Genomic DNA, 26,974 nt, shown 5'->3' with positions numbered 1-26,974 from the left:
TAATTATCTCATTTGGTGCTGGAGTTCCCAAGGTTGTCGCTATGTGAGTGTGGTTTACTGGGCGGCTGGCACTAAGTCTTTCAGGCCGATAACCGCACAAACTGCGACAGCGTGAACATGAGCTGCCGGTTTAAAATGTGTAAGCTGCATTCGTTAGATGTAAAGCATGCACACCCTATATGTATAGCAGTATAGCAGTAGTCATCTGAAGTACACCATGTTGTGTATATGTTTACATTCACGAGTACATGAGAGACACCGTAACGAATCCGGAGAAGATATGCTTCTGATACGCTGCTGCTCCTCTCAGGCTGGTCTGACAACATATATGTCAACAAATTGGCTGATATGGGAAATGTGATCTCATCCTGTGCTGGTCTGAGCCCCTGGGGCCTAGCAGGGCCATTAGAGGCACAGTGTCTGTGTCTGGATTTGATAATAAATGGGCTGGAAGAACAACAGGGGTCCACTTGAAGCCAAAATGCCACATCTGGTCCCACATGACAGACCTCGCTGTGCTAATCGACCGAATCAATTACAGTGTGAAGGAGTCTCTGCAGGGCGGTGAGGTGTAGAATTGACATTTTGAAGTTTTGATGAGTTATACTTTTATTTTTTTGGATAGTTTTTGGGTCACAAAAAAGAGATTTACAAGCATCTCCAAAAATGTACTGCAAAAACTTTTCTTTTTGTAAGCCGTAACAGTGGACAGCATGTTGTTTTCACACTTGTCAGAATGGTACAGCTCTCATCAATCTTGTAAATATCCTCCTCTGGGAGCCGTCATTGCTCTCCGGATGGGCATCGTCAGAGCATCCCCACAGAGCAGATGGAGGACTGCTGCTGAGCAGAACAAATCACCCTGATGAAAACCTCTCCCCTCCGACCCTTCTCATGTTTTAGTGGTTCTCAAACGGGGCTCAAAGTTCAACAGAGTGTCCTGACACAGGAATAATCCGTAAATGTGCGTATCAGGTTTTTTTTTGTGTGTGTATGTGTGACAGGTTGGGGGCATATTTATTTGAAATATTAAAAGTGAGGCAATGTGACTCCACAATAAACCTGAGATAGACTATAATATCAAAAAAATTTCATAATCATCCAAATGACCACTTCAACATTCAACCAGACTTAGTTGTGCACATTGTAGGATGTTTATCTGTCATATTAACGATGGACAGTTTGACTGCTCTCACATTCATCTTCAGATAGAAGACAGACGGCGTTCTCACCACTTAACCACATTAACAGTGTCTCTTCCATTAAATTCTCTCTGACTTAGAAGTCTATTAGTTTATGTGAAGAGGTATTACCTCAGCGCACTCCCTGGAGACAGTCACACACACACACACACACACACACACACACACACACACACACACACACACACACACACACACACACACACACACACACACACACACACACACACACACAGAGCTGTCTTCATATCTAATAAGATGTAACAATGATACAGCAAAGACATTTTTCTCCAATCATCCCATTTGTCTTTAACTTATTTAAAACCCTTTATTTCCCACTGTCCCACAGGCTCTATAGACCTAAGACAAACTCCCCAAACTATGCAAGCTTACATGAATATGAATCTGTCATATATGCATCAATAAATGAATAAGACTCGTTCTTTTTGGTCAGTGTGGCTACTTTTGTGAAAATAATCCAAGTACATTGGCCTTTAAAGCAGATACACTTTTTGAAATATGGTGTTTCCAGGAAATTAAACTGTAAACTGCTTCTTCAATGTCTAACAAGCACTAACAAGTTGTTGCTGTATTGCTAGCAGAAAGGAAAAAACATCACATGATAACAGACTGCACTGTGTGAAGCTTCCTTACAACAGATTATAAAGGTGCCTCTGTGACATTAATCAGCGTTTGTTCAGCATGCTTGCTGTGTAGCGACATCCGCATATATGTGTGTGTGTGTGTGTGTGTGTGTGTGTGTGTGTGTGTGTGTGTGTGTGTGTGTGTGTGTGTGTGTGTGTGTGTGTGTGTGTGTGTGTGTGTGTGTGTGTGTGTGTGTGTGTGTGCCTGCACAGTGTGAACCTATTTAATAGCTTTCCTGGTTTAAATAGCCTTGACATTTAGAGTGAGACGATAACAGACAGACAGAGAAATAAATAAAGAAATACAGTCAGCGAGAGAGAGACAAACAGACGGCTCACTGTAATGTGTCTAAAGAAAGTACTGTTTATAGACAACCTCAACATCCCACATCTGGTGCCATTTTGTATTCAAATAATATAAATCCAATCCAGTTTCCTCCTTTTAAGTGCTCTAACAATGAGCAGTATAATGCCTACACACTGTACATGTTTATGTAGGATTTTTCACAGAAACATTATGGTAGAAAAACTTCATAGATTTGATATTTTAATGAGCAGCACAGTCTATAGAAATACCATATTAGCATGGACCGTACCTTGTCAAGCTTCGCTTCAATTTCCACCACATCTGTCTCCACATCGTCGATACCAGCCCTGCAGAGAGAACACAAAGCCAGACACTTAATCAGATCTGATCCTCAGTAATGCCATTTCCGAGAAGAGGAACCACATATTAAGCAGAAAAACATTAGTCACAGTCAGAACAAGATTCAAACTCTTGTTTTGTAAAGATTTTTTGATTCGTGGTAAGCCACAATATCAACGCAACTAAAAAGAAATTACCAGAATTTATGTCATTGAAAAGTTTTAAAGAATTGTGTCTGTGACAACTTAGAGAAACAGAAAGTAGAAAGTAAAAGTACCAAACTGACAGTGTAAAGCCATTATGTTTTATAATGTACTCTTACTTCTGTGTATTCATGAGCTGAAAAATTGTAGAATTTACATTATCTATATTTCACTCTACTGCAAATTACGCTGCAATCAGTCACCGCACATCGCAGACTCACAGATTCAAGCATTAATCCTGAGGACTCGATTGACAAAGGCATCAGTCTGGAAGATTAGTGGCCACGGCCGAGCCTTAAAATCAATAAATGACATCATGCAGGAGGCCGGCACTTAAGTATCCATAAGGCGAGCTGATAAAAGAGGCAGCAGCAACACAGAAGGTTTCTCATATCTGGCAATTCAGCAGTTGAGCATTGAATAAACAGCAATGTCAAAATAAAATAACGCAATCTCAAATTAGTTTTATTTGATTCTTTAGTTAAATGCTCACTAAATATGAAGATAATGGGACTTAATGGCCCTTAGCAGGGTGAGTGTCAGGTGGTTTGGGAGGGCTAGGAGCCTGTCCTGCCCTTCCCCTTGGGGTCTTCCTCCATTAAGTGCAAGTACGCTTGCACAGACACACCCATGACCACATTGACAGGGTCATGTCCTACGGCTACTCCTCATAGTGAGCCACAGAGGCTGTCCTTCAATTCTTACTATATTCATTTTTTTGCTCTTATTTCTTTCACACGCCTCCAAATCCACCCAAAAAAAAAAAAAAATCCGCACATTAGGATCGACAGGATTTCTGTAAAAGAAAAGCAGGAAAATACCCCAGAATATCATAATACAAATAAACATATTTCCCTGTGTCCAGTCCTTAAGATCAGCTACAGCATGCTGAAGAGCCCTGATGCAGCCAAAAATCTGCATCACACCCTGCATGTGCTGGAACATGTCAACCATTAACCTCAATAGATGATGATCTCATCATTCGATCTCCAACTCCACCCTCATCATCAACTCTTAAACACCCCGATAGACGATCTCACACATCACAGAGAGGTGGGAAAGTGCAGAGTTGGAGCAAAATATACTGTGAGCAACAACAAAGTTGTAACTTAGCGTGTCTGCTGCAGAGGGTGTGTGTGTGTGTGTGTGTGTGTGTGTGTGCGTGCGTGCGTGCGTGCGTGCGTGTGTGCGTGCGTGCGTGGCGGGGGTTTAGCAGAAGTCAGCAAGCAGCTTTAGCACCTGCTCCGGAGAACAACATTCCCAGAATTTCTTTCTGCTTCTCAGATTTTCAACAATGCTGAGAGATGCTAATTCTTGACTTGCGTCTGTCTTGCTCTCATCACCTCTTTCCCTCGCACCGAACACACACTGTTTGTACAGACTGAACTTTTGTCCTCCACAACGTGACACTGACACAGCAAACAGGTGTGTGTTTGTGTGTGGTCCGCAAAGACGGAGGATTTTTATTGTTTCACAGGGAGAGAGATGGAAAACAGAAGTGTTGGGAGGACTAATGTTTCATAAAGAGGTCTATGTAGCTTGTTGCTGCAAAATATCTGTCATACGAAATACAACCCTGCCCTGCGCACGCACACACACACACACACACACACACACACACACACACACACACACACACACACACACACACACACACACACACACACACACACACACACACACACACACACACACACACATCGAAGCCCCCCCCCTCCCCCCTATCATGTCTTAAAGACTCAATGTGTCACATGGCATCACATCCACATCAGCATCACTTCGAGGACCAGAGAGACAGAAGCAGAGGAGACAACAAATTCCCTCATACCAGACGAGCCCAGACCCATTGGCTGCAATACTCACATGCACTATTAGCAAAGATATTCACTGGAATGACATGATACACACGCATTACACATTGTGTGCCTTAAGTAAAACAAACATATAATTACGCTGAATAAGATCCGAAATATTAACCTGTTAAACAAGAGGACCGGAGCAGCAGAGAACAAGCTACAAGTGCTTTTAAACAGAATTGCAGCATCGTATTAAATCCAACAGGGCATCTAAGTGTGTGTGTGCATGTGTCCTGGATGAGTCTTCATTTAAGGTCAACCTGTTCTACTTCCTTATCTGAGCCACTGACCCTAAAAGCATCCATTTCTGTGTGTTTGAGTGACGGGTGTTTTTGAATATTGAAATTATAAATATTTTACATGATAAATCTCTGTCATCAACAGTTTGTTGTAGAATTTACTTTTTTTGTTTGTTTTTAATTTGGTATTATTTCCAAACAGAAGCAGCAAGTGAGGCTGTGATGGGCAATGACCTAATTTTTCTACTGACATCAGGTGGATGGGAAGCAAATGTGTGTGTGTGTGTGTGTGTGTGTGTGTGTGTGTGTGTGTGTGTGTGTGTGTGTGTGTGTGTGTGTGTGTGTGTGTGTGTGTGTGTGTGTGTGTGTGTGTGTGTGCGCGCACACACACACGCACACAATAGTAAACAAATGAATGAGATGTCTGCGATTACAGACTTAGTGCTCGCACACACACAAATGCACAGACACATTATGCACACACAAAGACAGACAGTCAGAAATGAATCACAACTAAAATATGATAGTTCAGAGAACACACACACGCACACACACACACACACACACACACACACACACACACACACACACACACACACACACACACACTGACCCAGAAACCTACTAACTACATGGTTATATCAAAAAAACTCTTCGCTTGCCCGGACAAAAGCCACATTCGGGTGTAAAACATGTTCAGTCCCGTTCACAAAAGGAGGAATTTAAGTTATTGTTGTGGATGAATAAGTTATCAGCCTCTTACTGCGTCGTGAGAAAGTGTTTGCTGACAGCTGGAACATTTTTCTAAAACAACAATTTCATGCCTTTTACTTAAAAAGGATCATCCTGCATGCTTTACTGTTGTAATAACATGCATATTTAATTGTGCTCAGCCTTCATGATCTCATTATACATAAATTACCGTGACATCACTGGAGATAGACATGTCAGACATGGCACATATAGTATAGATAATGCAATTTGTCCACTGTCAGAGTTCATGACATAATTTTTATATTGTGGTAGCTGTCCCTTTAATATTTTATTGAGGTTATCAGTGAACAATACACTGGATTTTATATGATTTTAGCATCAATTTAATTTAAGGATCATATTTTTCACTTCACTTCACTTTTTCACTGGATTAAGTAAAAACAGACATTCCTGCCTGGCTTGTTCCTCCATTAACAGTGTCTCAATTGATATTGCAGAAATTTTACTATATGATCATATATAACAATAAAATTATGCATACCATGATCAACAATTTTAGGAATATTAGGTACTAAAAAGCTAAAAACCTTGTCCTACTCCATGTCATCCATGTCACCACATCATGGCATGGAGCACCATAAAAACTACTGTATGAGTCATATTAAAACATATTCATACAGAAAATAGAGCACTTGAGCTCCAAACTTCAACCTTATAGAGATTGAAAGGTTTCTGAATTAATTGTCCCCTTTACACACACAAACAGCTGATCACTTTGGTCTAATGTGGGGTAAAATGTTAAATCTTAAAGAGTTGCAGTGGTCCTTTGCAACACGTTATCTCGATATTGTTTCAGTATATTGAAGAATAATGTAAAAGTTAGATGTCTAAGGAGTTGGATTTGTCATGGCTTGTCGTAGCATGCGTTGTTATTCCATCTATTATGTTTACACACAGGTTCCAATTTTACACTCATTCATAATGCATATATGTTCCTATTATCCTCCACCCACAAGTTCAGACTGCACGCAGACATACGAACACATCAACTTATCTCCTCCCAGAATTCCAAGTAGCGGGCTCCATGGCAACCATTCATTGACCCTAATCACCATGGCAACAGGCATCAGCATTACTCACGCTTTTTTTACTGACCAATTTCCTCTTTGTCTGATGTGTCTGTCCCTGTGCATCTCCCCGTCACTCCTCTCAGGCTCTTTCCTTTCTAATATGCACATTCTCCATTGATGTGAGCCTCTTTTTCTCCCGAGAAACAACATCAACCTGCCGATACAATCTTCGTCACTGACAAGCTGGTGTGTTACAGTGGTGAGCTATTATGGCTGTAAATGTGGCTTGTGGTGCATCTGCAGTGCCCGTTGCTGCAGGCAAAATGCCCTTGAGTATAGCATGCTGATCCCCTAAAAGCTACAAAGACTCTGTGGCCAGTCCGACAAACATCCATCATAACAAGCCAATTTTCTCTTATTTAAGTCTGAGTTTGTTTTTGTCTGAGGCTTTATAATATATTTTTAGTTCTATTTATTTGTAGGTTTTGTTATTTTTATTCTACAATTACCTGCAAAAGATTTATCTAAAGACAAAGCGAGACAACATGAAATACTTCACAGTGTTTGCAGATGATGTTATTTGTTTAAATGGATCATTTTCTTTGTCTGTTGATGCTGAGCAAGCGCAGGTGTTTTTTGGGTGGGGACAGTAACTGCAGCCCAGCCTTCATTTCTTTGTTCTTCTATCCCAAACCACCTTTATCCGGTTACTGTTAAAAAAACAAAACAGTTTTAATCATGTCAAACGTTATAACACTGGTCTTCTACGTTGTATTGTCAAACTATTCAATGTCACAGGGTAAAAGTCCTTCACATTCCCCTTTCCCCTTTCTCTCTTTGTTTCATTTGTGTACGGCTCCTTCTGTCCATCTGACTATTTGTCTGTCTGCCTCCAGTCTGTCTGTCTGTCTGACGCCTTCATTTGCTGATGGCACAAAGCTGATGATAGTGTCTGTTTCTTTTGTTTGAAAGAAGGAGCTTGCGCATAAGAGGATGAAGCAGAAATAAACTGAACATGCTGCATATTTATGTATAAACTCAACTGTTTTCATGTTTAAAGATCTGTGCAGTCACTCATTTAACAAAAACCCCATGTGATCCAAGACTCCCTGCCACGAACTACTCACACTCGTGCTCAGACTCAATTAAAAGAGGCTCCAGTAAATGATCCTCACACACAAATAAAACACACACTTGCCTAAACAGACTGCCTTTTCACACCAATAACAAGCCGAGCCAAACACTAGTATCTTATGTGTGGAGAACAAAGATGCCTTCACTGCCTCCCCTTAAATCCCCCCACCTCCCAACACACAACAAACATCACACTCATTCCCTGAAAAAACATTTGACTGCGCCGATGGCTGATGAGACAAAGAGACCAAACATGATGTGGACAAAAAGGACAACCCTTATCCCAGAGCCTCGGTTCAGCACGATTACGATCCAGTGAGCTGACTGAGACAAAGTAACGTGGTCATCCAGAGATATTCATCACAACTGCAGCAGCCTTACAGATATATCTGGATGAACTATTCTTTCAAGATTAAATTGGGAATAATTCAACAGTTTTGGAAATGTGTTTTAATGCCCTTTTAGCAACAGTTAGATGAAAAGACGGATACCGTTCTAATCTAACAGCTAGTCTGCTCTGTCATCTTTGTAGGAGAGCAGAGGAGATGCCCTCACATAAGCCCCTATTTAAACACAACTTGATGTTTCAACTCAGTAGTTTATGGCTTAAAGAAATGAGATATAACATCTAAATTAGTTAATTTCACAGGTGGTGGTGGAGGTGTTTCCCAAAATGTCACAATACTCCTTTAAAATAAGAAACAGTGAGTGTAGTTTCTTTAATCAAATTTGGTTTTCACACCATATCATCCATTAATATTTTATCACTAGTATATGATTTAACCTTTTTTTTTTTTTTAATTGGGCATCGGTGAAAAATGACAAATTCTTATAGGATCTTATGAGCAGTGGTTAATAAACAGCGATAAAATCCCAGTGATGCAGTGTCCAATTCACTGTTCGCCTGCATATCTGTCTGTGCAGCAACATAATTAGACAAAGCAGCAGCAGAAACTCGCTCTGAGAGAGAAGATGCAGTTTCTCTGCTTCCCACCAGCTGTCAGACCACCTGCCTGCTGGCCTCACCAAAACTGAATATTTGCCCAAATATAATATATCTTTGTTATCGTTGCTCCTAAGCAGCCCTTCTGTACACCACTCACTATAAACACAATGCATTTCTAAATATTTCTGGCAAAGCTCTCTGGGATATGAAAACGTCATTATATCATTCCAGACTGCATTCCAGCAGCAGGCCAACAGGAAGTGTGCTGGAAAACTTCTCGTGCTGCGAGTGTGAGGCAGGCAGACAGAAATCATTTTTCTCTAATGTATTGTAACCGCAACTCCAGCCAGGTGGAACTGCGTTTTCTTGGAAAATACAACATTTTTCTCCCCTTTCCTGCCAAGAGAGGAGGGCAGAGGGTAAAACAGGGAAAACTCGGCAACTGCCCTCCACAGGAAGCCACTCAGCTGACAGAGAGAAATGCAACCTGAGTTACATCATCAAGTGACACTAAATCTTTCTAGAAAATCTTAAACCTGTCAGAAAGAAACAGGGTCTTAAAAGTATCACACAAAGCTCATCTCTCTCGCTCCTCCTGATGCTCACGTTTGTAGTGACAAATTTATGCACATTTACTCCAACATTCAGTGTATATTGTCGAAAGATAGTTTGCTAATATTTCAGTAAAAGGAGTGAAAGAAAACATGAAACTACACCTTGATGACAGGCCATCCAGGTAAGCTACCTGTCATGGAAACAAACCTGCTCACAGCACATATACTCCTCCCAACAGGCTTTAAATTTGCCAAAAGACCACGTACGTAAAGCCCACACAGGCTGGCGCCCCCCCGTCCCAGCAGAGGGGAGTTGTAGCGTGGACACAGTTGAGCGTTTCGGTGTTGAACCATTTAGGGCTCAAGTGCAAGTTTGATCACGTTTCACTCACATGCGGAGGAATGTGCTTTCGCCGACTCACTACCCACATTCAGTCAAATTACAGGGTTAAACAAATGGTTGGAACACAGCACATCTATGACTCCAATCAACCACCGATTACGACACCCTCTGTGTCTTTTCCATGCAAGCAAGGCACAACCCGCCATATGGAGTTTGTGATTTAAATTTGAGAAACTCTGATGGCACAATTCAGCCAAACATGAGGAGACACAGCAGAGCTCCCACCACAGACTTAAATCAGCAGGAAGCCAAAAAGGACAAAAGCAAAAGTAGGTCTGCAAGCTCATCCAAATCTCCAAACTCTTTAACCCTCGCTGACCTCCCAGTGGGGTGTAAAGCAGCGGCTGACCCACACGCAGATGCAGCTCGCATGAGAAACGCAGAGGAGGAGGAAGACCCCCGTGGTGTAAAAGCACTTTGTTCCCAGGACTCTTTTGCTTCTGTCCACTATGCATCCATCCCATCCTGAGCCAGCTGATGGGGAGGAAGGACAGAGAACACTGGAAGTCAATATAAGACACGTCTTTCCTTTCCAGTGCATCAAATAATAAAGAAGGTTTTGGACACACAGCGATGACCTGCTTATAACTTGGGTCTTCTGTCAAGAGCCCAGCTACATATTTACATCAGCCGTCTGTGTATTTGTCTGGGAGGGACTGAATGAAGGAAAAGCACCAGTCAGAAAGGCTTTTTTGTCTCAGATAGACACAAAAAACTGTGTTCGGTGGATATAGTGGCTCCCTATGAGTCAATGTGGAAAGAGAACAAGCAGTTCAGTGAGGCTGGTGCTCCTATCAGGGAACAGTATCAGTATACAGTTCTGCCAGCATCGGCTCAAGTAGAAGCCTTGAACTGATGTTACACTGCGTTTTGCAAAAATCAGTTCTCCCATGTATGAAAACTATCATCCTGGTGTATGAACTCAAATGGAACATTTCACAGTAATTATTAGCCTTCTGTTGCTTAAGCCACAGTTTTCTACTGGAAAACATACTCGGTATTCTCACCATACAGTGATGACTCTACAGCAACAACAGAAGGTATGATGCTATGATGACTAACCGAGCTATGTATCACAACCCCTACATGCCTGGAGCAGAGAGCCAGAAAGAGAAAGTAAAACCAGAATGAAAGTGCACGTTGTCCTCGAGGATGTTTCAGCCCTTTTTCTTTCCACCAAAACACCATTTTCAGGACACAGTACATTAAGATAGCAGCGAGGAATAGTCCTCACGGAAAACAACAAGAAGAGTTAGCCGCCAACTTCACAGAAATACACAGAACATTTTAGATTCAATTTTGTAAAGCAGCCGTTAAAACGTGCGTTATTAAATATGCAGGAAGTGGAAAACTAACCCTTATACACCTGTCAAAAGAGAATCAGAGTCTTCACCACTTGTTCCGAATCACTCCGCAAGTGGCTCGTGTCTGATTGAAGAGGACACAATAGAGATATTAACGAACTGATACAGATGGGTTACAGGTGAGATTAATCTGCATTCTTTTGGCTTTACGAAGCAACAAGGAGCCACTGTTTCTGTTCCACAGCACAGAGTATGACTTCTGTCTGGAAGAATGTCTCGCATAGATAAGAGTCGCCTTTTGTTTCACCTCCGAAACACACACGTGCTAACAGGCATGTTTGGATAGGCCAATACAAATACACTATATACTGTATTAGCACACTTAAGCACATGCACACACACACACACACACACACACGCGCACACACACACAATTGTGAGAAATCTGATCCCACATGGTGACTGCAGGATATCTGATATGTTCATGTTAAGTTCATCAATCAATATTATTGTCTTGACTCTCTCAATATAAATAGATCTTGACAACATTCAAACATCAAGATGTTGTGGTTGAAGTGTTTTTTTTTTTTTTTACATAAATGTAATCAGACAGCAACATGTGAGATTTTGGTTTCCAGACTGATTCAAAGCTGGTTCAGCACATTCCCGCCAAGAAACGTTCCTCATCCAGGAAGTCCTTCAAGCAAGATGTTGGGGTTTGTCACACTGGATACAGATGGCTTGGTAAGAGAGCTGTAAGGTAAAGCAGTGTGACCGTGTGTTTTAATATTTGATCAGATCTCTCTTCCCACACTGACCCACAGGAGCAGATATAAGCTCTAAATTAAGGTGTTTATTTATGTGTGTGTGTGTGTGTGTGTGTGTGTATGTGTACTTTAATGTCCACATTTGTGAGAGAGAGTGACGAGATGCTGCCTTGAACCAGCTGTGCGCCAGAAGAAAGAAGTGAAGCTTTGCACAACAGCCCGCTTCCCCTCCTGTTGTCTTTGGCAGCGCTGACCGAACATCAGCGGAATAAGCCTCCTGCTGACACCACAGTCAGACCTGCCAAGGAGGAAACAACCACAGATTTACACTTGTATCTGTCTAAGAGTTGTCCGTCAATGCCAAACACTCGGTGAAGGTTGGCAGTAATCGTCTGATCATGTATATCTCACTCACGCAAATCGATCCGATCTCGGCCAAAAAAGGGCCCTGAGGTCTGGTTTTGGTTTTCCAGCTTTGGCTGTGGTATCCTAATGTACTGTGCCCAAATATACAACAAAGCCATTGACAAAGAAAAAAAAAACACAAACCTAGCTGAGGTTTGTGGTTTTTTTTTTAATGGAAAACATAACATTTTAAAGTTCTTCCTTCAGCTTTATGTTGTTACTATCGGTTCATCTCTGCACACGGTGGAAAGCAGTGCAGACACCTGCTTGCATTTTGTCTACATTCATGAAAAGTCACTTCAGTTTAAAGGCCGCCGGTTCAGGATGTGTTCTGCTTTTTAATCAATGCATGCTGGGATATGCTCCAGTCTGCTTGAACTGGGAGGTACGGCTTAGAAAATACAAAATGAGCTCCTATTAAAAGTGAATCTAACTGATGAATTGTTTTTATTAGAGTTTGACCAGTTGCAGCTATTCCGTGCACGTCAACACACATCAATGTTTGGCTGGAAGGACATCTTATCATTAATGTGAACTTCCAGACAGTTTGACTGTGAAACGACTGGAAATCAGTCTTTTCTTAAGTTTACGTAAGAGGTTTGTGAACATCTTATTTCACTCAGCAAACACAGATGACCTTCGTCTTTTTGATTTTGTCAGCAAAATATTCTCGATTTTCCAATCAATCAATTCCCATCTTTCTCAAAACCCTTAATGACTAATGACCCATCAGCACATGTTTTAAAGTCACAGACACAATTCTAAATAAATGGCTGTTAAATAAATCACTCCCTCTCTCTCAGACACAGACAAACAGTCTCTTATTTTGAGTGTGTGTGTGTGTGTGTGTGTGTGTGTGTGTGTGTGTGTGTGTGTGTGTGTGTGTGTGTGTGTGTGTGTGTGTGTGTGTGTGTGTGTGTGTGTGTGTGTGTGTGTGTGTGTGTGTGTGTGTTTGTGTCTGTGTGTGTGATGTAAGGAAGGAAGCAAATGGAATCCGCTGAAGAAGCCATGCAGACAATGTGAGCTCACAGACCAGACAAATTTAGTTTGGGATAAACATTTATACATCTACTGAACGCTTTGCATCACTGTAATTGTGAATGTCCAGTTTGTGCTGGCCTGATTGGGCGATGCGTTCACTGCAGAGTAAATCCGTTACCTCTGAAAGATGGATTAACGATGCAGTGACAGCAGAACCACTGGATTATTTGACCAGTTTTTCAATTCCAAAACTGAACTAGTTTTCTGAGTCAGACTGTGATGGATATCAAACACTCGTGTTCCAACATGTAACATGATTTCTGTAGTAATGATTACATGGGATGAGTGCTGCTGTTGTTGTGGGAAAGAGGTGTAACTGGATATAAAATGGAAGGAAAGTCCGGAGGTTGAGAAAGAACGGAGAGACAGGGTTTACATTAACACATGGGGTGGTCTTACGCAAGACCCCCCACACAGTGAGACAGCTAGAGAAACAAAGAAAGAGGGACAGAGAGCCCGGGTATGGAAGATGTATGAAGTTATGCACCGTGTCGTGTTGAGCTTATAAAGCAATGAGAGATGGAATGATCTTAAATATCAATTATACTTTACAGGTCTTGTAATTTCTTTATAATTTCCTTGGGAGTTTAATAAATAGAACGTTTTAATATGGTGGTAACGATGAGGTAAACAGAGACAGCTGATAAATTGAGTTTCCTGCACTGATTTTATTAACAGATGTTAATCTTACACGAGATTTCCTCGAGTTAACTACTCAGATCTTGGAACTAATACATCAACTAAAAGCCAAGTGAGTCTTCATTTATTACTGGAAGATAAGTTTTTCATATTCTAACCTTAGAGGAAAAAGAAATGAAAAGAATTTATATTCTGGATACATTATGCACAAAACTGTAGGGTACACTGGAGAGTAATCAGAGTTTATTACCTGGAACTGAATACTCTCTACTCCTTATAATATTTAACAAATTATATGATCATTTTCAGAAAAGTTCCTTTGAATTTACAGTTATACATCATCAGCTAAAGTCCTCTGTAATGTTACTGTTATCCAACATATTTACAACACACTTAAAATCACTTAAAATGTGACGAGATATCTTATTTTGTGAACCAGCAGTAATTATTTAAACAGAATGTCCACATGATGTTAATCAAAACCTTGAAAATACTTGATCGTAGCTGTTTGTCTGCAAGTCACGGAAAACAAAAATCCTTCCGTGTTTTCAGTCATTGTCACGGTACCTCCTGCACAGGAATAAGAGACTGAACTGTTCAAACACCAGAGAACAAATGTGGTATGTAGGTGTGTAGGTTAGGCTATGTATTTGCAAAGTGGAACAAATGATGAAAGAAAAAAACAAGAAAACAAAGATTGACTAATTTTCTGTTGCCACCCGATTCGACCGGCTCAGTGAAATAATCTGGTTCAATGAATCAGGTTTTCTGTCCGTCCGTCAACACTTCCTCAAACTCTATTCAGGAGCTGCTTCTTGTCAGAGACGTTACAATTGAAGGTATGAGACTGTTTCGGGCGTGGAGATCAACCAAAGTGTGGGAACATTTTGAGTTGGTAAAAGATGGCCTAAAGAAGATGATAAGCAAATTCTGCATGCAAATATCTGACCTACGACCTATCATCGGAAACATGTAAATCGTAAATGTGCAACAACTACTTAACTATTGGTTTTAAATAATGATAACATGTCAACGAGGAGAATCTGTCATCTACTAAAGAGTTATTATATATAATATTATGGATGGAAATCGTCAAGCAGCTGCACTGACCTCAGTTACTGGCCTTCACTTCAAAGTTCATCGAATGCACAGTTCATTCTCAAAGAGTTCAAATTATGCCACTTTTACAATGCGATGCAGTTTCAAAACCGGCGGGAGTTAATGTGCTTTCCAGCAGTGAAAATGGAGCCTTGACAGCCCCGTCTCTGATCAGGTTTATTGCTCTCTTGTCCAAAGTACACCGCAGGTTGCAGTCACCATGAAACTTCTGGTTAATGCTTGTTTCATACAGAGTTCAGCCTTAAGCTCCCTCCTCTCCGGCCAAAATCTCTCTTACAGAACCTCCCTGTTCAGCTAGCTACATCTGTCTGCTCTACAATAACATGTGTGCGAACACACACACACACACACACACACACACACACACACACACACACACACACACACACACACACATACACACACACTTTAATTCCCCCCATATCTCTAGACCCACATACCAAAGCTATGGTATATATAACATGGTCATCCTTCCTTCCTGCTCTGAGACATATTGTCCATTATTGGCCGGTGACTGTGGTTCAGCTGTTCTGATTTTTTTTTCCACTCATATGCAATCCATCGAACAAATGGAAGGAAGCACTCTCCTCGTGAAAGTGTGTGTGTGTGTGTGTGTGTGTGTGTGTGTGTGTGTGTGTGTGTGTGTGTGTGTGTGTGTGTGTGTGTGTGTGTGTGTGTGTGTGTGTGTGTGTGTGTGTGTGTGTGTGTGTGTGTGACTTTGTGGGGGTGGGAATGATGGATCCAAGAAAGTGTGGGACTGCTGACACGGCAGATGGGAATGTTTTCATTTGGTTACAAGGAATTCCACAGAGATGTGAGGCAGGGATGCAGCCGGAAAAATGTAAAGGAGGGAAACGCGAAAGTGGAATCCATCGGTTTCTAAGAGAGCAACCAGTGCTCCCGTCTCCTCTCGTGTCTCTGTAGGAGATTGGCTTGTCAATCACACTTGTGGTTTCAGCCCTGTTTCGATTCAACGACTGGTGGGCTGCCAAACACACGACAAGCCTGTGTCAACAACCTGCGAGAGACTGATCAACGATGTATGTCTCAACGCACTGCAGCTGAAATTATACAGGAAGAACTGAGAAAATGTAACGAATCCAAAAAGCTTAAACAAGCCGGTGAACGGTGGTGTTTACGGAAAAAAAAACGGAAGTTAATGTCAGTGGTCCAAAAGTCTGACGCAAACAGGTTCAGCTTCCTTCATATGGTGTCACGTACTGCCCGAGGCAACCGGAACGTGGGTGGAGGAAGAGAGAGATGCAGAAAAATCTGAGGAAGGCATGCGAGTAAACAGGAGGAACAAACCGCATATTTAAGCTGAAAATTTAAAAAAAAAGGATGTAAAGGAAAACTACAGTTGGAGAAACCAAGCGAGCAGAACTAAAACAAAGGCAGAGAAAGTTAGACCAAATCTGAACCAGCTGCTCCAGTGGATCCCAGATGTGAGGCAGCGAGAGGCAACACACACACACACACACACACACACACACACACACACACACACACACACACACACACACACACACACACACACACACTATTTCTTCTCCTTGTTTGCATGAGACGGCCGTGAGCCAGAGCGAGCCGCATGACTATTTCATTTGTCACCCCAGGGTAGCTGCATCCGAGCAGCGGCCGCCACTCGACAAGACAGCTGTCTGCTGCTTCGACTGGACTTCAGCTCCGTCTTCTGTGTCTTCGTGACATTTTTCAGGGGAAATGTTATCAGCAATGTGTGTTTGCATTCATGCTTAAATGCATGTCCAGCCCACAGTGTGCCTCATCTCATGACACATGCAGTGTATTAATGTATGAAATGTCAGGCGCGTTACCAGGGCAACGCGCTACAGTAACGATGGAGACCATTAAGCCTTCTCCCTTTCTCTGTCCTCCTTCCTCTGGTGGTCGACACCTCCTCCGAGTCCATTCATCTCTCCAATCAGCTCATCTTTCTCTCCCTCCCCGTCTCCCACAAACATCTGTCCATCAGTGATCTCCTCTGTCCTGTGAGTCGTCTATCATCCATGCAGAACACACCACCATCGCTTCCTGCGGTCTTCTCACTACATCCAGCTCGAAAACAGACAAACAGACTCAGGTAATTGACTGAAACTCAATCCGCCCGGCTGCTGCAGCCCTGACATTGATTGATATCCACCCCACATCCACATTAGTAATAAAGCATGCAGATGGGAAAAAGCACAGAGACCAGAAAGACGGCTAAAATAAACAGGACAGCAAACCTGTATGTGACAAAAGTGTGTGACTGACTGGTGCAGTGAAAGATCTGAGAGCAGACACAAAAGACCTCTCGCTCTTTCTTCCTGTCTTTTCTCTGCCATGTGGTTAAACCAGTTGGGTTGTTTTTTGAAGGCAAGCGGGGCTCAGCGACACCGGATAATTCCCACATTGTGTGCAGATGACAAATATCCACTTGTGGCTTAAATATGTCTTTTTACAGGAACACAACTATTAGTCATACCAACGTCAGAGGCAGGGATTTCTTTCACTACGAGCTATGATCTGGAATTATACAGAGATAAACAACAGGAGAATATGTGTGTGTGTGTGTGTGTGTGTGTGTGTGTGTGTGTGTGTGTGTGTGTGTGTGTGTGTGTGTGTGTGTGTGTGTGTGTGTGTGTGTGTGTGTGTGTGTGTGTGTCTGATAGACAGTCTGGTGGAACAGACTCGTCCTAAAACACAAGTTTTGACATGAGTCTCCTGAGCAGGATGTAAACACTGAGGACTACCGTTGATATTTCACGGAAGAGTTTAGTTCTCAAATGGTTTTCCCCGATCGGGAAACGCTTTGGGAGGAGAGCTCATTTACTGGTCTTTCAAATGGGTTGTATAAAAAAGTGCAAAATTGTGTATGAAACATCCAAAACAAACAGAAAGCCACTGCGGAGTTGAAAGTTCTGTTTCTTCGGACAGAAAACCTCAATGTTGTGGGACCAATTATTTTATGTATCAAGCAGTTTGGGGACACCATGTTCCCTTCTGGCGCCCTTTGATTTGCAGTGTGTGAAACCTGATTGACCCTTTGACCCTGCAGACTATGACCTTATAACTGGTCATGTCACACTATGTCACCATATGCTGCACACCAGTCTGCATGCCAAGCTTTAATGTGTGCAAACACACACATGCTGCCTCATGGTTTACGGCTTTATGCATGTGTGCATACACACACAGTGTACTAATGTCTTGAGGCTTTATCCATGCATCCCGCAATGTGTGGCAGCCAGCGCTGACGTCTGGCCTCCACAGATGAATTCCATGTACAGTGAACCCTCGTTTTTCGCGGGGGTTACGTTCCAAATAGAAACCATGATAGGCGAAATCCGTGAAGTAGTAACCTTTATTTTTTTTACAATTATTATACAATGAAATACTCCATAATACATTGAAACCAAAGAACAAAACCTTTTTACAAGCCCAAGCATTTGTTTAACAAATAAAAGTACTGTATAAATGTTTTTTTTACAAATAACTACTGTACTGTAAAATAATAATTTTAATCATCAATACGAACTGAAGGCTTCAAATTGCTGAGATCGGCACCGCCCCACTGCGACCCGAGTCATTGGATTAGAACGGGAGGAAATGAAAAATGATTATGAAAACAAATACAAAGTACAGTAGGACAAATAGTGACTCGTGTATTTCACTGCTCTTCTGACTGAGCCGCTGCATCCTGACTCCGCTCTGCAGCGGTTCTTTCTTCTAAAGCCGGCGGTGCAGGTGTGGTTTTTCGAGAGAAGAACATAGTTATCGGTAGTTGTTGTCGCTCTTTTTTCTTCTGGGCAAAAAGATTCTTATAAACTGACATGCCACCATCGATTATTTTTAATTTGGCAAGCTGTTTTACGTACGTGTACATATTAAACCGCAACGTTATTGACAAACAGGTAGAGAAGAAGCGGAGAGACTGTTTAGCCAATCAGAATGCAGAACACAATGCACGATGCAAATCCGTGAAGCAGCGAGACCGTGAAAGGTGAACCGCGTTATAGCGAGGGTTCACTGTATTACACACCAGCTGCTCCCACTGTTGTCCCTCTTTGTGTGATTTAACGACTTCCTGGGCAGCGAACTCTCCACAGTTCAAACATGGCGTTTCATTTTGAGCGCACCTGAAGCAAAAGTCAGTCTGCTGGTTTGTCTGTCAGCGGTCATGACCAATAACATAACTGACATAAAGTACCAAACCTGCAAACAGGGTGTTGAAACGCCTTTAAAAAGACTTGCAATCTGCAGCACAGTCAAGACAAAACAAGAGTTTAAACGGGGCACAACACCCACAGATAGGCAAATGTTTCTAGCTGAGAAAATACTGTGTAATGACAAGATGAAGAAAGCAGCCCAGGAACAAGATGCAGGCAATTTCCTTCATAGTCTTGATTTGAGTTTCAACAGGCCTTGGCAGGACTTCACCAAACGCTGATTTCAGGGGGATGAATGATTGCACAGACAGGTTATTTACAATGAACTATGAGACGGCATGAGACCTGTTCCAACCTTTTCACTCTTGTAACTCACGACAGGGATTAAACCGGTTTTTCGCCCTGCTGCTCAAAGGTACAACCTGTACATCGGCCACAAACCTCAACACTATGAAATTTCTTCTCACTTTGTCTGATGTCCCTGATTTTGTAGAGAAATGGTCATGTCTTTAATTAGGAGTTTTAATTGAATTGCCTATTACCCTGTTTCTACCGAGACATCAATCACTGCTCTGTAATCGGGAAATTCAATCCGGACAGCGAGGCATTATAGGTGTGATGATTAAATGAACACTTGCTAAACCTCTCCCATGAAATGTTCAACCACAGCTACCCAGAGTCCTATCCGGTTTATGACTCTCCGGTCTAATGTAAACCGCATGTTACAGTCGCCAAAAAAATAGTTTTTTTTAGCAATAATCTCTTTTCTCTCCAGGTATGCATCCTGCACGGAGCTGGAGTAGTTTTGACACTCATAACTCTGCGTTATTTACACAGCCAAAGAGCAAAATCATTATATTGTAAAAATACAGGTTACATTAGAAAAAGCCGTGTTTAAGACCAACACATCCACTGCCAAGATGCTGCTAAATCAGTGTGTGGGGAAAACATTACACTCTGTCCTGCTTTTCATTTTGTTTGTAGTTTACACTTTGGAGCCCCGGCCAAACTTCTTATATCATTACATTTGTTAAAAGATATTGGCATATTGGTAACTATGGGAAGTGGGGCTTTGCAAAAGGTCAGTTGTCTGCATCAAAGACTTGTGTGCTCAGTTGCGTATGTGCTCAATTTAAATGTATGACAAACACCCGTGCGCTGCTTATTTTTAACCTTGAATAATCAGAGTAAACTGCATCCTCTATGTATCCTCCTGTAGACCACAGCATTAACACGACCTTGAGGACCAGAAGGACAGGACAGTAGTGGTCTTAAAACAACCCGAGGTCTATCTTACAGATAAAAGAAAAAAGTCACACGTGAAGTGGTAAAATATTGAGTTTTCCAACGAGCACGGAAATCCCCTGCGCGATAGATCGAGGGCTCGCACGTCCTTTGAACTCCAATCCAATATAAACTGTGTCAAACCCATTTCTATAATTCTATATCCTGCATACTATGGAAGAGGAAATTGCATTGAGGTTCTCAGGATAAGAGGCTGATAGTGTGTGAGCTCTAATAGGGTGTGTTGGCTATCCAGTTGATTTAATCAGAGAGTGTGGTTACCGATAATCCTATTTCATATATGGGTCCCATACTAAGTCCCCCGGCAACACGTGCGGCAGCGCGGCAGAAAATCTGCTGCACTGTGGATTCCGCGGAAGCGTCCACGTGCTGGACTGCTGCTCTCTCGTGAACATGTCAAACCACTGTATGCCTGACAAGTCGGTAGAACGAGGAATATAAGAATATGATTAGCCTGCATGCTAGCCAGCAGGCAAACACGAGCACGTGTGACACAAATGCAAACCAGATAAGGACAATGAAAACCACGTAAACTGTAGACTCCACTGCTGAACCCATCATCGTAACTCTGAACAGATCTGTTTCCTTTAATATTCTTTGGAAATCAGAATCAGGCTTCGCTCTCATTGCTCTGGATCTCACTAAAAACATCCTGTATATTCGTAAACAAGTCTGATCTGAGAAGAATGTAGGCAAGCAAGCAGGAATACCAGATTTGTAAGCAGAGACGCGCAGCTGTTATCTGTGCACATTATATTTCAGAGCAAACTGTTCAGTAGCCACACAAGATGCTGTGTGAGCAAAAAAATGCAGCTTGCAAGCTCTGGAGATGTAAAAAAAAATGACTTCCTGAAAAAGTAGTACAGACTCCAACATTTCTGGACCCAATACACATCTGCAGACAGAGTTCAGCCTTATACTCTCTGCAGTTTGTCATTGGAACTGCTTTAGGATGATATTCTATCTGGCATCATGAAGGGGAATCAATTCAATGCACACACAACTACCAGGGCGGGGAGGGGCGGCCTTCTTTGTTCAACCGGTCCACCGTCTATTTATGACTTTTCTTTGTGGTGGGAAGACAAAAGCACCACAAATCTCTATATTAGATGGTTGGACTCCACATTGATGCTGCCCTGCAATGGGACCCCCTCCTGCCCAGAAGTACCACAACTCCACTCCCTTTGAAGTAACCACAATTCTGTATGCTCCTGACATGACAGACTTGTTTTCTTCCGTTCACAGCCAGTGTTCCCACTAAAGCAGATACCTTTACACACACACACACACACACAGCAGGAACTCAAATATTTATGTGAACTCATGGGGGATGTCAGTTCTTTTTATGGGCTCAGACACTCTGCATTGTCTTTTTGTAAGACACTTGCAGGGTAGAAGAGTTCAAAAGGTCAATGGGTGGTTAAACGCTTTGCTGATTTGGTGATTGTTACTGACCTCATCATAATATGATTAGGAGTTGTTTTCCTGATCCTCAATCTACTGCACTCTAACCCTTCAGATATTTTAATGGCAAAGCTTAGAAATTAATTTACAACCACTGCATCACATTTGTACAACAGCAAAAGCATTGAAAATCTTTTTCTGATTTCAAAAATTCATATAGCAAATCCAAGTATAGAATATTCCAAATTGAAATTGCTTAAATTCATTGGTCTAAACAACAATGTCAGGTATGTCCAGTTCTATACTGTTTTCCTCACTATGTGCACTGTGACAAAAGATTGTACACTGAAGTTAATTTAGCAATTCTTAATATGATTATGTCGTCCAGATTCAAAAAGTGTCTGCTCGTGTATTAGACCCACCATAGAGATATTGAATCCATATAAATACCTCCTCTCTACGTGTGAGACGAAGACAGACATTAATAAATTGTTTGACCTTATGATACCTTCAAAGGATATTTTTCAGCCTTGGAGGCAAATCCCTCAAGATTAGGGCCAAATGCAGATTTGTTTGCCATTGTATGGTGTTTGCCAGTAAACACTGCTGTTGGTTCTGGGACTGAGTGGTTTACAGAAACGACAGTATTCTCATGCAGAGCCATTTTGTTTAAGTTTGCTTTAGCATAACAAAAAGCAGGAGTGAGGAAAGCTTTAAAAATAAATAGTAAACCTCCACTTATGGAGGGTAAGAGGATAGGGATTGTAGGCCAGCAGGGCAGTTTCCTCTCTGCCTGTGCACATCTCCTGCGGATGCATTTGGGAAAGTGGTTGAGAATGAGTGTCTTGGCATGAGCAAATTAATGTGAGTGGTCTGGAATCTTTCTAACCCAGCATTTGATGATGTACAGAGGATCTATTTCTGGTGAAGTTCAAAGGGTCACAGTGGCTCTAAAACATGTTCTCTCAAAAACAAGTTATCGACAAGGTCATCTGGGTGTGCAGCTAAAAGCTGGCACGTCATCTTTCCATGGCGTCGGCTTGGGAAATTTTCCAGCCAACATTGTTTTAGCAAACCAGCAGTTCATCAATGTCGACCTACTTTGGCCACAGGTAATCTTATTCAGCACTTTGTTATGCCTTTTCTCATCTACGCTGCTCAAGGTCACCATGTGCTGTTCCATTTACTCTGCAGGTAATACGACTGGGCTCTCCCCACGCACGTACGCACGCACGCACACACACACAATAAACAGCTGTGAAAGAGTGTGGTTGTGTAGAGAGGGACAGATTATGAGTCTCTCCATCCCTGAGTGAGACAGGTAGTTTCCATGCCAGCCGAAGCCCAGGGTCGCTCTTGGCAACAGCAGAGCTGCTTCCCTGCCTCCGACCGGAGAACGCAGCATGATGTATATTTACACATTTCACAGGCAGCTGACCAATAGGAATTCATTATCTTAAATAGACAAGCAAAGTGATGATGTGTGTAAAAGAAGGATTAGAAGTGCTGATGACGCAGGTAGGGAATAAAAATCCAGACAGTTAAAAGAAACCAGGGCACCAGACGGATATCTAGAGCATCAAATGGCACTTTAATCTGCCAATAAATGGAGAGATGCTTTTAAAGTAATGTCGGAACTCACATTAGAGGAGCCAGAAGTCACTTTATACATAGTTCCTTTAAATCTTTTACCAAATGTAGTTCACTAATGAGTTATATAAGAGATTCGAAAACCTCTATTATTTAGCTATATACAGTATTAAAATGTGGACTCTCTCTCTTTCTTTCTCTCTCGCTCTCTCTTTCTCTCTCTCTCCTTGTCTCTCTTTCTTTCCTTCTCTCTCTCTTTCTTTCTTTCCTTCTTTCTTTCTTTCTTTCTTTCTTTCTTTCTTTCTTTCTTTCTCTCTCCAGACTTTAAATAAAATATATTTCATGATAATACTACTCAAATTCTTAAACACTAAAGATTTATGTTTACTTAATGGTATTTAATAAACAACTGGAACTGGAGAAGTACAAATAATCACTCCTTGTACATTTCTGACAGAATATGGTGTTTAATAGCTACTTCTATTAAAAGACAACACACTGACAGGTGGTGGCCTCGTCTGTCACTACTGCGTGTAACCGTAGCAACCACAGCTTAGGTATAGACCCTGGAAAGGAGGAAAAAGGGGTGGAGCTTGAATGAGGCATGCAGGAGGCAGGAAAGATGACAAGAACATGTGAAATCATCCAGATGAATTTTGAACCGGCATTAGTTCCATTTAGATATGATTACCTGTTTATGATTTTTACAGTTAAATATTTGGCTATAAATTGTAACATGACATGTGACCTGAAGAGAGCATTTGAATGGGAGGCGAACTCGCATGCAGGTTTGGCAATTTTGAGGCACAAATATGAAAATAATGAGTGTAACACAATCCTATTTAGTTTGATAATTTAAGTGCCCTGTAGTTTATCTGAATAGTTTATAATTAAAATCCTTTTCTTTTTTTTTATAATTTAATGTAGCCGCTAGGTGGTTTCGTAGCAGATAGTTTGTCAAATAGAACTGTTTTAACACAAAAGAACATCTCCATCCACTATGTCCAACTCTGCTTGTCGTTCTCTTCCTGTCACTTTTCAAATCTTGTTGACTCACTCCTTCCACCTGTCAGGACAGCCTGACGCTAAACACTCTTTGTGGGTGGGATTGAAAAAGACTGAGAAAACAGCCAGGTGCAGTTGGATCTCCAGATATGTAAACTTCCAGCTGTAGACACACTAACCTAAATTACCCGGAACTCAAATCAACACCTACTACTCCATATTCAGTATTGTAGGATTGTTATTAGTTTACACATTCCACAGATACCATAACACAGTGGAGACACACCTACTGTGGGCTTGAAACTATCACTAAGTGGGTATCGACATGAGACTGGCACATGACCAACAACCACAGCCACTGAGATTAACAACACATAATAGATTTAATTAGATAGATAGATAGATAGATAGATAGATAGATAGATAGATAGATAGATAGATAGATAGATAGATAGATAGATAGATAGATAGATAGATAGATAGATAGATAGATAGATAGATAGATAGATAGATAGATAGATAGATAGATAGATAGATACTTTATTAATCCCACAAGGGGAATTTTTTCTCTATAGCAGCATTATAGGTACTGTACAGGAAAGCAATAAAACAACAGTAAAATATTAAATATAAAAATGCACAGTATGTACAATAAATAAATTACACTACTAATTACTTTTATTTTTAATCTTAGTAATGTCCCAGAACAGAAATGACAAGGATAAACACAAAAAAACCATCTCAGATTGCTCCTTGAGCTGAAAAAAATAAATAAAAAAATCACAGTAAAATTATTCTCTTTCAAAGTAATTATAAATAATGACGTCTCTTCTCTTTCATTGTTCAATTTTCTGTCCTCCTTTCTCCCAGCTCTCGGTTGTCTTGCATACAGCAACTGTTGCTAGGCAACAGATCGCACCCACCCATATGCATATTAATACTTATATCACAACAATACAGTCAATAAGAGGACTAAGTATAGGTTGTAAAAGGATACATGAAAATAATCACATCAAGGCTGTTATTATGATTTTCAAATTAGTTTTTTTTTCAGCATTACACTTGTTTGTTCAGGGATGTTAGAAGATAATATAACATACAAACAGTAATGTGTGAGGATTTGGTAATGTGCTACGCCAAGGATGGCTTTTTGAAACATCATATTCAAGTCAACTAGTTGTAATATAAAAATGACCAATGACTTGTCCGTCAAACTTTTGTTCACTGAACGAAATGAAACCAGAAGCAAGACAAACTCTTTGAACCCAGTGTAAGCAAGGCCAAAAACAAAAGCAGTGGTGGAAAACAGCTGAAAGCACAGTGCTTCAAGGAAATCAGATATTACTAACCATAATATACAGTAGCACGCTGCGCAGGCATCATCACATGCTTTGTTAAAGAATGAATGGATGCAGCAGGTGAGTAAGGGGCAGGGCAGAGGAGAAGAAGAGTTTAGAGCACAGTACAACTGAAAAAAAGACCAGAAGACGCGTGTTAGCGATACACAGGCATACCTTCAAAATTCTTTCACGCTCACCCAATCTTGCATGCACTAATACACCACTTGCACAAGTTCAGACCTGCAGTGTGAGGGTGTGTGTGAGCTGTTTTTGCACCATGTGTGGGAAGACAGACAGGACTGGTTCTCTGCTCCTGTTTCTCCACAATGGCACAATTTGGTGGAAAATTCTGCAATGACTGTCTTCTATTTCCTAATGAAGTCATGAAACTCTGACAACTGACCTGCTGCCATTGTTTTTCTGTTTTAAATAAATGCTCATTTAAAAACATGCCAATCTTTCAGATTTGTGAGGATTGTGGAGATGTTAGACACTAAAAGAGCCTCTTGGTAAAACACACTTTATCTTAATTCAAAGCATCCTTAGAGCCAGACAGTTGATCTTGATGTCCTCAAGATAATCGTCTCTGTCTTTGCTGTCACTTGCGTCACTTTTACTGTTTCTAAAAGCATGGTTTTCTTACATGAAATTTGCCCTTTGGACAATGCTCCCTTCAATCTCAGTAGTTCTTTCTGTATGTATATGTTGCAGGATATAAATCTGGGCTGTATTTGAAACTGTTAGTCAATTTCTGCAGTAAACAATGTGTTTCTTTACACAAACCAAAGTAACCTGGGCTCTCTTCCTCATAAGTAGCTTAATGAACTGAGACCAACATGCTGTGTTCAGTCTGAAATAGTCCTGTGAATTTAATAATGTCTTGTAATAAATAAGGTCTTCAATGCTCCATGCAAACCATGTTATACCAAATGTGACCAAAACCAGGATCAGACTTTAAAGCAGTGTGAAAGAAACAATGAATCTTCATTCATTTATCAATTTGAAGCACTACAGCTGTACGGAAAGGACACATTGACCTCCATCGTGATCAGAGTTTTTCATATTCTTCATCATGGTACTTGTTTTCTATGTTTGAAGGAAACAGCAACATCAGCTTCCTTTGTCAGTGGTGTAATTTTCCAGCTAACTTCATAAGGCCATGGGAAAGGGAACCCGGAGAGAAAAAAGGAAATGTGCTGCTTCTCTTTCCCTTCCTGACCTTCTGTCTCAGCCATCCATCATCACTGAGGTTGGGTGTAAGGAGCACATTGGATG

The 26,974-nt window shown here is 41.3% G+C and overlaps 1 protein-coding gene across 1 annotated transcript in view; it reads right to left on the bottom strand.

The window, feature by feature from the left end:
- LOC138628060 (arf-GAP with coiled-coil, ANK repeat and PH domain-containing protein 3-like) overlaps positions 1-26,974 on the bottom strand; it is a 51,715-nt gene that overhangs the window by 23,308 nt on the left and 1,433 nt on the right. Inside the window, exon 2 of the mRNA XM_069710838.1 lies at positions 2,443-2,500. Coding sequence (XP_069566939.1) covers positions 2,443-2,500 — 58 coding nt within the window. The remainder of the gene's footprint in view (positions 1-2,442; positions 2,501-26,974) is intronic.

Source organism: Brachyistius frenatus, unplaced genomic scaffold (genome assembly GCF_029030835.1).
Source record: "Brachyistius frenatus isolate BFR_SWC_R1_liver_20210118 unplaced genomic scaffold, ASM2903083v1 Contig_4, whole genome shotgun sequence".
Classification (NCBI taxonomy): domain Eukaryota; kingdom Metazoa; phylum Chordata; class Actinopteri; family Embiotocidae; genus Brachyistius; species Brachyistius frenatus.
Note: the sequence above shows the minus strand (reverse complement) of the source record. Positions and strands in the feature narration are given on the sequence as shown.